Genomic DNA, 14,296 nt, shown 5'->3' on the forward strand with positions numbered 1-14,296 from the left:
CGTCAGTACGGATGCCATCGATGGACAACACCAGATCTCCCACAGATATTCCAGCCTTCGCTGCCTTTCCTCCGTCCATCATCTGAAACAACACCGATGAAAAACAGATGAACACATCCCTCTATATACTTCTAAAGAGGCACAGAAATAATTTCAATTATATTTCAAATTCAACTTTAAATTCTGATGTTATCCATTTGAAAATATTGGCACAATTCATCCTATGTCATTATTAAATCAATACATCAAAACTCAATTGATTTTGGGTCATTAAAATGATCAAACCAAAACACTCCATCAAAATATTTACCAAAGCGAATATTTACTGAAATGAGATGTGAGATAAGACTCAAAATAAGTCAAACAAAGTTGCGTTTCTGGCCTTACATGGATAGAAACACAAACCGAAAAGCACGGAGGAATTCAAATAAAAGACACCAGACGCAGTCGCCGAACTTCAAGTTTTACTACGAAAGCTCTGGGAAACAAGAAGAGCGGGACGAGTCACGTAAAGATTGACTTCAAAGAGAGAGAGAGAATTTACAACAGCTTCCTACAGCAAACAACTCACATCACTCATGTGATGAGTTCACCTTTAGTTCAAGTGATGTGAATGTCACAACGGATGTTCCTATAAACCTGAGACGGGCACTCGGGCCAATTCAAACAAATCAAATAAAGATAACTCTAAAAACGACAAGCTTGAGATCTGAGCACCTCTTGAAGGACTTCAGCTTTTATAAACACAAACTCTGAGCTGTCAAACTCAGATGTTCAGTTTCATGTGTGTCTTTAAAACAAAATCTGAGACGTCTCTGTTAAAAGTGCTGTTTCTGCACCAAGAAGGAAAACTTTCATGCAAAAAAGACCTGGACACAAACACGCAAAATCTATCATCTATTCAATGTTTCATATCATGGGATAGCGATAATTATTGATAGATTTTATAGTCTTACTTACATTTCCCAATTTGAACTGTATTACCGTGAAGTGTTTTGGTAAAAAATAGACTTTTATTTGGACAGCATCAGGTTAATTAGGATACTGTCACTTTAAGAGCTAATGCTAATGCTAATACACATCCACTGTTAAAGTCCCCGTGAACCGGATGTTCTGATCGTTCATACTTCCGTATTTCAGTCATTTTCGTCTTTCTTAGCGATTTGATGTGTAGAAATAGAAGTTGCGACTTGAAATGGAATTGCCATCAGTCTGACAGTCGAAGGGGAGGAGTTAACGGATGCTCCGCCCAAGGGCGTAGATTTGGTTTGAACATTGGGGGGTTGAACGTCCCAGATAGCACACGAACATCACGGAGATGTCTATTTGATGTGTGTGTAATTACATCTGGAAGACGTATTTTTTTGAGTGTTTGCTCATCTGCAATACGTCTTTAGGACGTTTCCTGTTAGAAGATGTCTTTAAGATGTAATGATTTAGAATGTATGTTAAACTGACATCTTATAGATGTCTATCAGATGACGTTAGTAAACAGCAGATGCTTTCCAGACGAAGTGATCTTTAACAGACATCTTGCAGACGTACGTGTGCTATCTGGGGTTGTGTGCTGCCTGTTATTTTATGGCAGTTATTTTATTTAATGTGTATTGTTATTAGATAATTTATTTCTATCTATCTATCTATCTGCTATATTTACCTCGAATCTGTTAAAAAAACTTGTTAAGAGCTTATACACCTCATAACGTTATGAAATTCGTGTATAATCTTCATTCATAAAATTCTAACATAGAAGAGATTATAAAAAGAAAGAAATTAAGTATTGAAAGCGCCAGTAGGCGGCAGCGATTCACGGTTTTAATGAGTTAGACACTTAAATTATTCATTCATCCAATTCGTTAAAAAGTCAGATTATTTTAGGAAGAAAACAAATGTGAAATCAATGTGAATACTTTTGTCATTGATAATTACAGACACTATTGAAAAATGAACTAATAAAACAGATGGCTGCTTTGGTAACTTGTTATACTGATAGTTATAGCTAAATACATTGCAATGGATTAGCTAGCTAACATATATGGTGTGTACTAGCTATTATTACACAATATTCTCATACCTCATTCTCAGTAAATGCTTTATTATTTTTTGCATCCCTCTCTGACCAGCAGTTAAATATAGTCCGCTGTGCAGCGCTTCTCTTCATTTTTGGCGTACGTTAAGTTACCCGTGTGCTCTCCCATTCAAACACCACTCGCGTTGTTTTGGTGAAAGTGCGACTCATTGGTTGGGCGTTAACAATCGGTTCAATGAGGGGGAGAATTTTTTGTCTAATTTATAGTGACAAACTCATATTTGATTAGGAACAAAATTATTTTCACAAAATAAAGTAATTCTACATATTTTTTATTTGATCTACTATGATTTTCATGTTGAAATATTGGAGGGGTTGTAATGGATAGTCATTACAGGAAGGAAGTACATACAGATTTTAACTAAAGATGAGGGCACATGAATTTTGAAAAAAGAATGTCCCACATTGATAAACTATTTTCAATAAACACTGCAATATTTCATGATAAAATAAGCCAGTCATTTTTTATTTCACTGGGCCTTTAAGTCTTAACTTCACTTAGAAACATTAGCCACTGTTTATGTGAACATTGGGAGTTTTTGGCCAAACCTTGTGTGCATTTTACAGATAAATAGCTAAAAAGACGTGAAAGAGAACTTTGTTCTGTGTCCGTGTGTATGCGATCATATGTCAGAGGAAACGTGGGACCCCACATAAGCCTTAAGGGTGTAAAATAATGAGCTTGGGGGGTCCCTTGGTTTTTCATGAAAAATTATTTTCATTAATATTCCCAAAAAAGAGTGTAGCACTTTATTGCAATAATATAAAGAACAAGATTCAAAAGACAAGAAAATAAATAAAGTAAAATAAAAAGACAGGGAATATTATAACATATTAACATAAAATTTGAAAAACGTGCTATTCTCATTGCTATCAATCAGTATAAGAGATTTTACAATGAGCGAAAAGACAAAAACCTAGTGGCAAAATCTGAAGATTCTTTTATATTTGTAAAAAATGTACAATGCAAAATGAAAGAATCAACAGCAAGATCGATACCAAAGTCACTGCAAAAAAATAAAGAAATAAATAATTCTATCTCTCCGTCATGTAGATCTCTTTTAATGGATTATCAACATTTTAAGGACGTTTCTTTTTTAGGGCTGGTTAGGGCCCCCCCAAGAGCCTTGACAAAATTGGAACACTGATCATGACTAATGTTCTCTCAAAACTTGCAGGTTGCAAACGCGGACTATTTGTGATCTAGTGACTGCGCATGGATTGTTATGGTTATGCAACAAATTACATAAACATTAAGTTTGGAGCTCTATATATATGTGTATCGTCGATACCGTTACCATTTTATCAGCGAGCCATCATTTACATTCAGAAGAACAGATTCACACGATGTTTGATTCCTGACTTCACTTCGGTTTCCACTGGAGAATACACAAATAACACACACGCAGCATGTGACAACAATTACCGCACAAAATCAGCAACACGGATGCTGTTTATCACCACGCCGCAGTTAAACTAAAGCCAATTTAGAGGTGGAAACAAATAATTGTGTGACAAACATGTGTTTCGAGTTTGTTTTTGAGCAATTGTAAAAGCGTCTCATTAATGAACTCCAGAAGATCTGGCATGTTAGTCTTTGATTTAGTCGAGATGTGCACACAACAACACCATCGTAAACACAAACACACACGATAAACACACATCTGAACAACTGAAGTGTACGAAAGACGGTTTAAAGAAGAGAAATGGAAGTTAAATGAGCGGATCAATTGGAATTCTGTGAGTGTTGTGTACATGTTTAGTGTTTGGACTCTTGAAAGGTGTCATAGATGTTCTGTGATGTGAGAACACAATCTCATTCGTCTGTTTTATTACAATACGCTTTAGCACAACTGGTGGTGTGGTAAAGGAATGTGGCTTCAGTTTTACGTTTATTGCACACATGAGTACGATCTGCATCATACAAAACAGCCACTTCATAAAATACTAAAATAAAGTACAAAATCATATTCACGTGACATCTGAACACCGGTTTGATTCAGACGCTACATTCAATCCTGGTCAAAGGAACCCGACCTCCCTTTTTTGCCCCCCGACCTCCCCTTTTTGCCCCCGGACCTCCCTTCTTTGCCACCCGACCTCCCTTCTTTGCCACCCGACCTCCCTTCTTTGCCACCCGACCTCCCTGCTTTGCCACCAGACCTCCCCTTTTTGCCCCCGGACCTCCCTTCTTTGCCACCCGACCTCCCTTCTTTGCCACCCGACCTCCCTTCTTTGCCACCCGACCTCCCTGCTTTGCCACCCGACCTCCCTGCTTTGCCACCCGACCTCCCTGCTTTGCCACCCGACCTCCCTTCTTTGCCAACCAGCCTCCCTTCTTTTGCCACCTGACCTCCCTTCTTTGGCACCTGGACACAGAGACTTCAGATCTTTGTTCCAAAACTCTACAGTTTAAAGTTTCATTTGTCAATCATTCAAATAGTCAAAAGATGGAAATAATCCACCATCATTCAAAAGGAAGATAAAGCAGAAATTCAACACAGTGCCCCCGCACAAACGCTTTACATTTCAAAGTCATTTCAGGAAGAGAAACTCAAACATCTGTGATGACAAACGTGAGAACAGATCCGCATGGCTTCAGTCTGGCAGGTCAAGCTAAAGTAAAATGAATTGTGATGGATCAAAAGTCTTGATGTTTATTAGAAACATGTGCACTTGTAGATCACAGGATTTATGCTATAGTGAAACCATGTTTACCATCTAACACACACATACTGTACATCAATGTAAATCCATCACATGGTGCAATCGGGAGTTATTGTGTAAAGCGGGCGTGTCCAGAAGATTAACCTTATGCAAATGAGATCTTTGATTTTGATTTCATTTTATAATGATGAATGCCATTGTGAGAGGGAGGGAGGTCTTAAAATAAGAGCCAAAGCAAAGCTAAAGTCTTTTCTATCTTTTTACCCAAACATCAAAAACTAAAACTGAATGACCTAAGATGCAATATAACAAGTGTTGAAGGTATACTTCAGCCAAAAATGAAAATCATTCCACCATTTATTCACCCTCATGTAAATTTAAACCTGTGTGACTTTCTTTCTTCTTCAGAACACGAGAGAAGATATTTTGAAGAATGTTTATTGTCTAATGCCACTGAATTCCATCGACTTGCATTCCATTTCTCAAAATATCTTCTTTCGTGTTCCACTGAAGAAAAACTCATATAAAGATTTACAACCGTGCATGATAGAGAATAAACGATGACAGAAATATTATTGTAGGTGAACTGTAGTTTTAACTGTAATGTCATAGCGCGCACACACGGTCTGCTGATCCAGCATCAGTGATTTCAGAGTTTCTGAGAGATGTTATATGGTTGCTGGGTGAAGAGAGAACAAAAAGCCCATTCAACTGTATAAATATCCCTCACATTACTCATTAAACTCATTAACTTTACTCTAAATGCACATAAACTGCGAATACTCGTAAAAACACACTTACAATGGCGTGTGTGTGTCGGTGCGTGTGTTTCTGCCAATCATAACTAATCCTGTGTGCAGACGTCATCCAAAACAATCTGTCATATCATGAGTGAGAGAATTTACAACTATTGTTTAAACATTGCAGAAACAATGTTACATTTTTCGAGCAAGTGTGTCTGTTTGTGTGTGCACGTAGTGTGTGTTCATGTGTGTTTGTCCACGTGGTGTGTGTTTGTGTGTGCGCGTGGTGTGTGTTCATGTGTGTGTGTCCGTGTGGTGTGTGTTTGTGTGTGCGCGTGGTGTGTGTTCATGTGTGTGTGTCCGTGTGGTGTGTGTTTGTGTGTGTACTGTTTGTGTGTACGCGAGCGCGTGCATGTGGTGTTTGGGTGTACGCCTGGTGTTTCTGTGTGTGTGCTGTTTGCATGTGTGCGTGCGCGTGTGTCCGGGTGGTGTGTGTGTGTTTGCGCGTGTGTGTCTGCGTGCTGAGTAAATGTGTGTCCGCGTGTGTGTGTCCGCGTTGTGTGTCCGGGGGTGTGTGTCCGCGTTGTGTGTTTTTATGTGTGTGTATTATTTTATGTGTGTGTTACCCCATGAAGCACATTTTTTATTAACTGAACCAGAAATAATGTTTTCATTAAAGAACAGCATGTTAGCAAAATGTTTTTAAAATTTGTGTTTTATACGCAAATACAATTCACGGAATATGATATATGCACACAAAGATTCAGTCACAAAAAATAACAGTAAAAACAATCAATCCAAAATAAACAGAAGCTGGAAAATTGACACGGACCAAAACAAGGCGAGAGCGCCAGACCACAGGCCCATAAAGTCCCGTTTAGACCAAACCCACATATTAAATCCCATCATAAACCCAAACTTAAGATATTACATCTGTGTTAAAGTCCGCTGCCAGCCTATTCAGAAACATCTCGAATCTGCCAAACTTCCACTTTTCACATCACAGACCGCTTCAGATCCAAACCCAACACACTCCCTCTGAACAGATGAGATAAAACATCAGGAGAAATATCACATCTGCAACTCAGATGATGAGCTGCGGATAATCCTCGGATCTGAAACACTGGACTGCCAGCACAGGACCTCTGAGAAAGCAGCTCATTTTACCAGCACATGAACTGGAACATTCTTTATCTATCTTTTCATTCCACCAAACACTTATCACACACACACATTTGGGATGATGTCATGAGAAATAAAAGACAGAACGTCTCTGCTAAAGGTCCAGCATCACCTTACAAGATCCTTCATTTCAAATAAAGAACAGTGAGATGGACGATGTGTCCAAAACTGAAATTAGACTTCACTGAGACGTTTTACTTTTATGAAGTGCCAGTAACGTCTATAAGAGAGAGAGAGAGAGAGCGAGAGCGAGAGAGAGAGAGAGAGAGAGAGAGAGAGAGAGAGAGCTCATTGAACTGATAAAACTTCATCGCTGGCTCCACGTCTGTATCCATCTCTGGTTATTTTTACACTTCATGACTGTTTGTGTGGATCTCATCAGACAGATATCAGATCAGTAAAGTGCACAAAAAAACAGACAGCAAAGAGTATGCACTTTGTTTATCAATCAAGCACTAATCTGATTGGCTGACTCTAGTGTAACAAATGTAACATGTGTTGTACTGTAACAAACACGAGAGAGTTCATTAACAATGAAAGATCACTAATGAAAGGGGGAACGAGCGTGTCACGGCTGAAAGATGGAGCAGCCCGCTGGAGGAGGGGAGGGGGGGTAAGGAAAATCAACCAGAGAGTCATTTACATCTCTCCTCTGCCAGATGGCTTTGTGAGAATATCTGTCATACACTGGCAAAGCAGGAGCGTTTGTGACATAAGAGCATTTCAGAGTGTGTGTGTGTGAGAGAGAGAGAGAGAGAGAGAGAGAGACTCCACAATGCACACACAATCAAGTGGAAACAGAGCTGCACTTTCTCCTCTCCTGTCCCAACTACACACACATCAGAGAAACATTCTTCCCCCAGTTTACAAACTTACACAAAGACTTTGACCAGTTTCAACAAAAGGACAAGATCTCATACATACTGGGAGAAAAGTCAAGAAGCTCAAACCTGCTGCAAGATATGTCAAGTCCTGCCACGACCAAAGAACAAGCAGCACAACACAACACAACACAACACAACACTGACACTATGATTGGAACATGTCACCCTCACTGAGAACTGTCATCAATACTTTTCTCTTTTTCTCTTTATATTGTATATATATATGTATATATAGATGCTTTGTACTTTTATTTTATTTTTATCATAATCTGTATTTGTGCAGCTTTATATTAAATTGTTCTGTGCGTCTGCAATGCAAACATGTGTTTTATCATGCAAAAAAAAGCTTTTTTGAATCTTGATTGAGAGAGGCTCTCTTTGTATGTGTGTGTGTATATGTCCGAGTGTGTGTATGTGTGTGTGTGTGTGTGTGTGTGAGAGAGAGAGAGAGAGAGAGAGAGGAAGACTCAGTAAGAAATAAAAGGCATGAACAGGTGCTAAGCAAAGGTTACACAGATCACTTAACAGACAGAGAGATATTTGGCAAGTAGCCTAATAAAAGAGACATTTTTGTACAATTTATTAGACAACCTCTTATAAAATAATAATAATTTAAGTTCTAAAGTAAAGAACATTTTAATAATTACACATTACAGTCTCTCTTAAAATCACGTAAAGTGCATTTATTGCTTATAAAAAAGTTATTGTTTTGCATACAGCCATGACAAAACATGAAGAGACCGCTTCAAAAATCCGCTATTTTCAGCTTTACTATATTTACTTTTTATAGGTAGACCTAAACATTTAAGTCAAATAATTATTTTTGTGTCATTCTTTGAACTAGTGACAACATTTCGCCAAATTCCAAATAAAAACGGTGAGGTTCTTGTTTTGAGTTGTAAAAATGGGACAAACCGAACGAAAGTGATGTTTGCAGATCTTAAATAGTGCAATGAACACATCTTTATATGTATCTTTAACACATTTATTTTGGGAATAGGAATAAGAAATAAGATTGTGATGCGTCTTTGCAGTCTATCAGTCCATCACATTGATGTTGAGTGACTTTATATCATTTCTGAGATTTGTTTCTATTGAAATGACATGCAATACATGAGGAAAAGCTGAATATAGACAAAACTAAAATGCTGTATTCTGCAGCTGTATTGAATCATGCACAAATTAAACGCATTAAAAAACACTTGTAACTCTAACACACACTGAAAAAAGTCTTGGAGCTGATTTTCTTGTTGCTTTACTTCACAGTGTAAGTGCCGGGTTGTTGACAGATTAAACATCTGAGGTCACGCTGTCAACCACCATCCTTTAAGTAATGCAAATCACCCAAAACATCCTTTCTGACGGTGGCACAGATGGTGTGTGTATATCCCAGACAACACAGATCACAGATGGTAATTCTCATGTTGAACGTGTGTGTGTGTTTGAACTCACCCGTGAGATGGCGAGGGGGATGTTAAAATCTTTCCCCCCCTGCAGTCTGAAGCCCCAGGGGGCCGGACCCTTTAACGCCACGCTGTAGTTACTGCTCATATCTGTTTGATATCAAATACACGCCGCGTCACAGACTTATAAACTCAACGCAGAACACTCTGGAACAACTGAGAGAGAGAGAGAGAGAGAGAGAGAGAGAGAGAGAACATTATATTATTAAATCCATTGATTCTGCTACTTAAATGTATATTTTGCTTTTGTAAATCTTTGTTAAAACTAAAATCTATTTCGGTATCTGTATATTTACACATATTATAAACCACTTTAAGTTGGACTACATACATCACATTTTATTTTATATTATTACTATAACAATCTTTCTTTTTGTTTGTACACATACTTGCACTAATTGTACTGCAAATGCTTTGGCAATAATAATGTAAATTTTGTCATAAAAACACACTTAAATTGAAATTGAGAGAGAGACTTTGACTTTTACATCTCTTTTATTTACAGTCACATTAACATAAAACAATAATTAAATATTAAAAGAAAAAAGAGAGAGGGATGAAGAGATGGATAGAGAGAGAGAGAGAAAGAAAGAAAAAAAGAGAGCGAGAGAGGGATGGAGAGATCGAGAAACGGATAGAGAGAGAGAGAGATGGAGAGAGGGATGGAGAGAGAGAGGGAGAGACTAATAGAGAGAGAGAGAGAGAGAGAGAGAGAGAGAGAGATGGAGAGACTAATAGAGAGAGAGAGAGATGGAGAGAGGGATGGAGAGAGAGAGGGAGAGACTAATAGAGAGAGAGAGAGAGAGAGAGAGAGAGATGGAGAGAGGGATGGAGAGAGAGAGGGAGAGACTAATAGAGAGAGAGAGAGATTCAGTAAGCTTAATATTTAGAAGCATTTCTTCAGATCTAGGATGTTGAGGGTGTTTCATTGTGGCTGCTAAGGTGTCCTGAACAGATTTCAAACACTGTATATATAGTATTCACTCACCATAGTAAATCATAGTAAAACTAAAGTTTTTTTATCCCTACTAGAGTCAAAATGAAAACATACGACAATATTTACTACAGCTTATTAACCCACTCTAGTTAATTCTACAGTTGACTTTAGTAAATACTACAGAAAACAACACTATTTATTTCATGTGGCCACACAGTTTGTATTTATTAAGCAGATGATTTTATCCATAGCGCCACACAAGTTAAACATCATTTACCACATAATGCTCTCATATCAGTGACATGCGACGCATTCACAAAAGCTCCTGAATCATGTTTAATATGCAGATGTCCAAGTAAACATTCAGCATTTTTATCAGAATATCGCAGCAACAGAAACAGATGAATGAGATTTACCTTCAGAAGCGTCAGTGAAACACAAGTGTCCACTCGAGTCTGAAGAACAGACGACAGCAGCTCTGAAGGTCTGAGAGCACAAAGTGATTCACAGAGACTGAGATCTGTTCATTTATATCTGTGTGTGTGTGTGAGGGGGTGTGTGTCTGTGTGTGAGGAGGTGTGTGTAGGCTTACACCCTGATATTTTAGGAACAGACCCTCATCATGCTGGCCAACATTAAGTAAGAACTCACTGTAATGTCACCAGAATCTAAATCAAAGCGCTGTTGGATTAGATGAGCGGCGGAGTCTCTGTGCACGGATCATAGTTTCCAACAGGAAAAAATCAACATGACTACAGCAAACAATGACATTCATACTTCATCTGTACCGTCATCATCGTGCTTTTAACTCTTCACACGAACATCATCCAACAGAGAGAAACAAACCAAACTATGCTGATGATTTGTTGTGGAACACGGCTCTTCACAACGGCACACGAGTCACGTGAACAATCGGGGGAAAAACATCATCAGACACCCATCAGAACAACATCAGATCTCTTTAACATCGCAGTTATTTCTCACTGACGTCAATGAGATTCAAAACGAGAGCGAAGTGAAACTTTTGCATAATTCTCATGTGCCTCTCAGATATTTCTCCTGAGAAAAAGAATCAGAAATCTGAGAAATGTGTCGTCATGTGAGTTTGACAAGAGACAACATTTCTCATGACATTTACTCAAATCCAGATGATTTCACCTCGTTCATTTACACCTCCAGACTCTTCATGTGTTTACACTTGATTCGTTTTCTGAGAAACATCTGAGACTCTTGATACTTAGATGAGACACAATTGAGAACGTCATCAATTCTCCTGAGCCATGAATGAGTGACAGCTGAGCAATATCAACCTTCAGAAAGTGTGCACATAAAGAGAAAACAGTCCACACACACACACACACACACACACACGCAGTAGCTTTAGGGTTCAGTAGAAACAGCTGAGACCAAAGAGAGAACAATACACGTGTGCGCTCGCTCATAATAGCTGTCAGATTAGGTGCCTCTTTTGTGTGTGTGTGTGTGCGTGTGTGTTCTTCTAAAACACATCAGAAAACCAGAATCTTTCACAAAACATTAGATACTGCTAAAATATTTTCCATAATATCAAATTTCATTCTGAATCCCAAAAGTCAAACACACAGACCTTCTGGTGCTGGGCTGTCCAGGACACTAATCTCATTTAATCCCAATCTGTCTGGACACCAGCACACCAGACAAACAGCTACACAAGTGCTCATCTGAAGCGCACACATCATCTCAAAGTCAAGTTCACAAAACAAACCGTTCTCCAAACACAACACCGGTGACATGTGAGTTGATGTAATGCTATATTCAGTCATGTCAAATGCTTCCAGTAGACAAAGAGTTCTGTTTAAATCACAGTTATTAAATATTCAGATATTCACTTTATTTTCATATGTGAGTAATTGATGCTGTTCGTGTACTTTTATTTTCTGCTGATTCTGTTAATGTGGTGTGGGGTTGTAAGGAGGGGGTTAGAGGGGGTGAGGGTAGACACCCGTCCCAACTGGCATAATAACATACATGACATCCCCCCACTGTCCATATGGGTCACCCTGAGACCACAATAAAACTCTTATATGAGCCCCAGACAAATGAGAACTGCTTTCACTGATGCGTTCATTCGTTTTTTATGACAGGTTTATCACAAAGCCTGTTTCAGTACGTTTTTGAGGCAAACGTCCAATAACACGTTTGTTTTCTGTAGCGATGCTCGACGGTATAATTACGATTTCTTTAGAAGTTTGAAAATCGTTAGAAAAATTTAAACAAAAGTTTAACCTTCGACCTACGCTGAGCATTGCGTACATTTAACTGCTTTTACACTTATATATTTTTAAATAAGTATTTCTAGCAAATCAACACCAAAAACAACTTCTTATTGTAAGAACTCTCATCATTTGACAAAAACCTGTTTGCCGACATGTCAACTTGTTTGAAATCTTCGGAAACATTTTTACAATTTCTTTATTTCTTTAAGACATACGAGTCGCCTACCTTTATGAAAAAGGCTGCAAGAACGAGCTTCGTTCCGTCTGCGTCTGTATCTGCGTGTGTCTGCGCAGTCGCCGCTGCGCTGCGGGGTTTATGTTCCCTCCGCCGGTGACGTCATGAGTGATGGCGCGACCACACATTTTTTATATTTGGTACTATGTAGCCTGTATATTGCATAACTTCTGTGATTCTAATATAATTGTAAAATAAACCAGAAATGAATTTTATCTTACACAATCAAAGGAAAAAAGTTCATTTTTGTTTATAGAATCTAAGTGCGATTCAACGTAAACACAGAACAGACAGGACGCTATTTTAAGCATCTGTACCGAGAACATGGATCAATACTTTACTCTCTTTAAAACCTTCTATTTTCTGTTCAGCTAAATGTAGAAAGAGGGAGGGAGACAAGTGAACACATGAGTTTAATGTTGGGTACTCATTAACCGAAGTTTAAAAATCAATCTCGCCGCCAGATGTTATTTATATTATTAGACGGGTCAAAAAAAGACATTTAACTTATACATATTTTCAATAGTGAATCATTAAAACAGTAAATGTCACTATGTATGAATGTTATAACTGCAGTGATGGTCCCATGAATGTAATGAGGTGCTGCAGCGCCCTCTGTCGGACAGACGAATGAACTTGAAAAACAAAAACCGTCTCAAAAACAAACATTGGCCATTTTATTATAAAGAATAGCCGTAACAAAAATGAACCACATGCCTTTACTATATAAATAACTATAATAATGTTTAGCTACAGTATTTATAGTAAAACCATAGTGATCACTAATCTTCCGTTGCCTCACCATCGACCCATATTTGTGGTAAAACTATTGTCGTAAAACCACACTATATTATATTAATAATACAGTAAATAACCATTAGACTGATGTGTAATATGTGACCCCGAATCACAAAACCAGTCTTAAGTTACACAGCAACTTTTTTTGTAAAAAACTAAAATACATTGAATGGGTCGAAATTATCGATTTTTATTTTATGCAAAAAATCATTAGGATATTAGGTAAAGATCGTGTTCCATGAAGATATTTTGTACATTTCCTACCTTAAATATATATATAAAAATGTGAATGGATGGCCTACTACAGTGCCCCTGATTAACAACTTCAAAGGACATTTTCTCAATTTTTTGATAATTTTGCACTCTCAGATTCCAGAGTTTTAAACGGATGTATCTCAGCCAGATATTATCATTCTCTAACAACTCATACATAAACAGAACGCTAATTTATTCATCTTTCAGATTATGTAAAAATCAAAATTTTCGAAAAATTTACTATAAAACTGGTTTTGTTGTATAGGGTCACATATAGATTATAAAGGTGGACTGACTTAAGACACAACGATTGGAAACAGAAAACATTTATTATCATATATCTGTCGATACATTTTTAAACTGAGGGCCTATAAGGGCTTTAAAAAAACCCTCTGGATGTTACCTGCAATAAGACTACGGATGCCATGGGCCATGTGACGTTTCCCACGACTTTCTGCATCCATCCATTTCTTGCTAATGGAGACATGAAACAAACTTTTATTTTTCTCTGTAAATGGCTTTGAATAGAAGCATCAAAGAAATACAGGTACTTTCAGAAACTAAACAAAGTGTTTAAAATAGTCACAAACCACTAGAAAGCTTTAATTATTGGGTGCAACACAAGACAAGATGGCCAACATCAGCAATTAAGGTGATTCTGAATTGATTATATTATGCGATGTTTAACAATAAATTAACTTGAAAAAATAAGTTCCATAGTAAATAATATTTAAACAGTTATACATAACAGTCTCTCTTAAAATCACGTAAACTGTACATTTATTGCT

At 37.7% G+C, this 14,296-nt stretch overlaps 1 protein-coding gene across 1 annotated transcript in view; it reads right to left on the reverse strand.

Annotated features, from left to right (window-relative positions):
* The window catches only part of pdlim5a (PDZ and LIM domain 5a), a 35,554-nt gene extending 25,080 nt beyond the window's left edge, over nucleotides 1–10,474 (reverse strand). The window contains 3 exon segments of the mRNA XM_056747041.1: nucleotides 1–82; nucleotides 9,018–9,184; nucleotides 10,382–10,474. The exon segment at nucleotides 1–82 is cut by the window's left edge and continues 70 nt beyond it. Of these exon segments, the coding sequence (XP_056603019.1) occupies nucleotides 1–82; nucleotides 9,018–9,116 (181 nt within the window). The 5' untranslated portion in view covers nucleotides 9,117–9,184; nucleotides 10,382–10,474.
* Between the last annotated feature and the right edge of the window lie 3,822 nt (nucleotides 10,475–14,296).

This window comes from Triplophysa dalaica, chromosome 4 (genome assembly GCF_015846415.1).
Source record: "Triplophysa dalaica isolate WHDGS20190420 chromosome 4, ASM1584641v1, whole genome shotgun sequence".
Taxonomy (NCBI): Eukaryota; Metazoa; Chordata; class Actinopteri; order Cypriniformes; family Nemacheilidae; genus Triplophysa; species Triplophysa dalaica.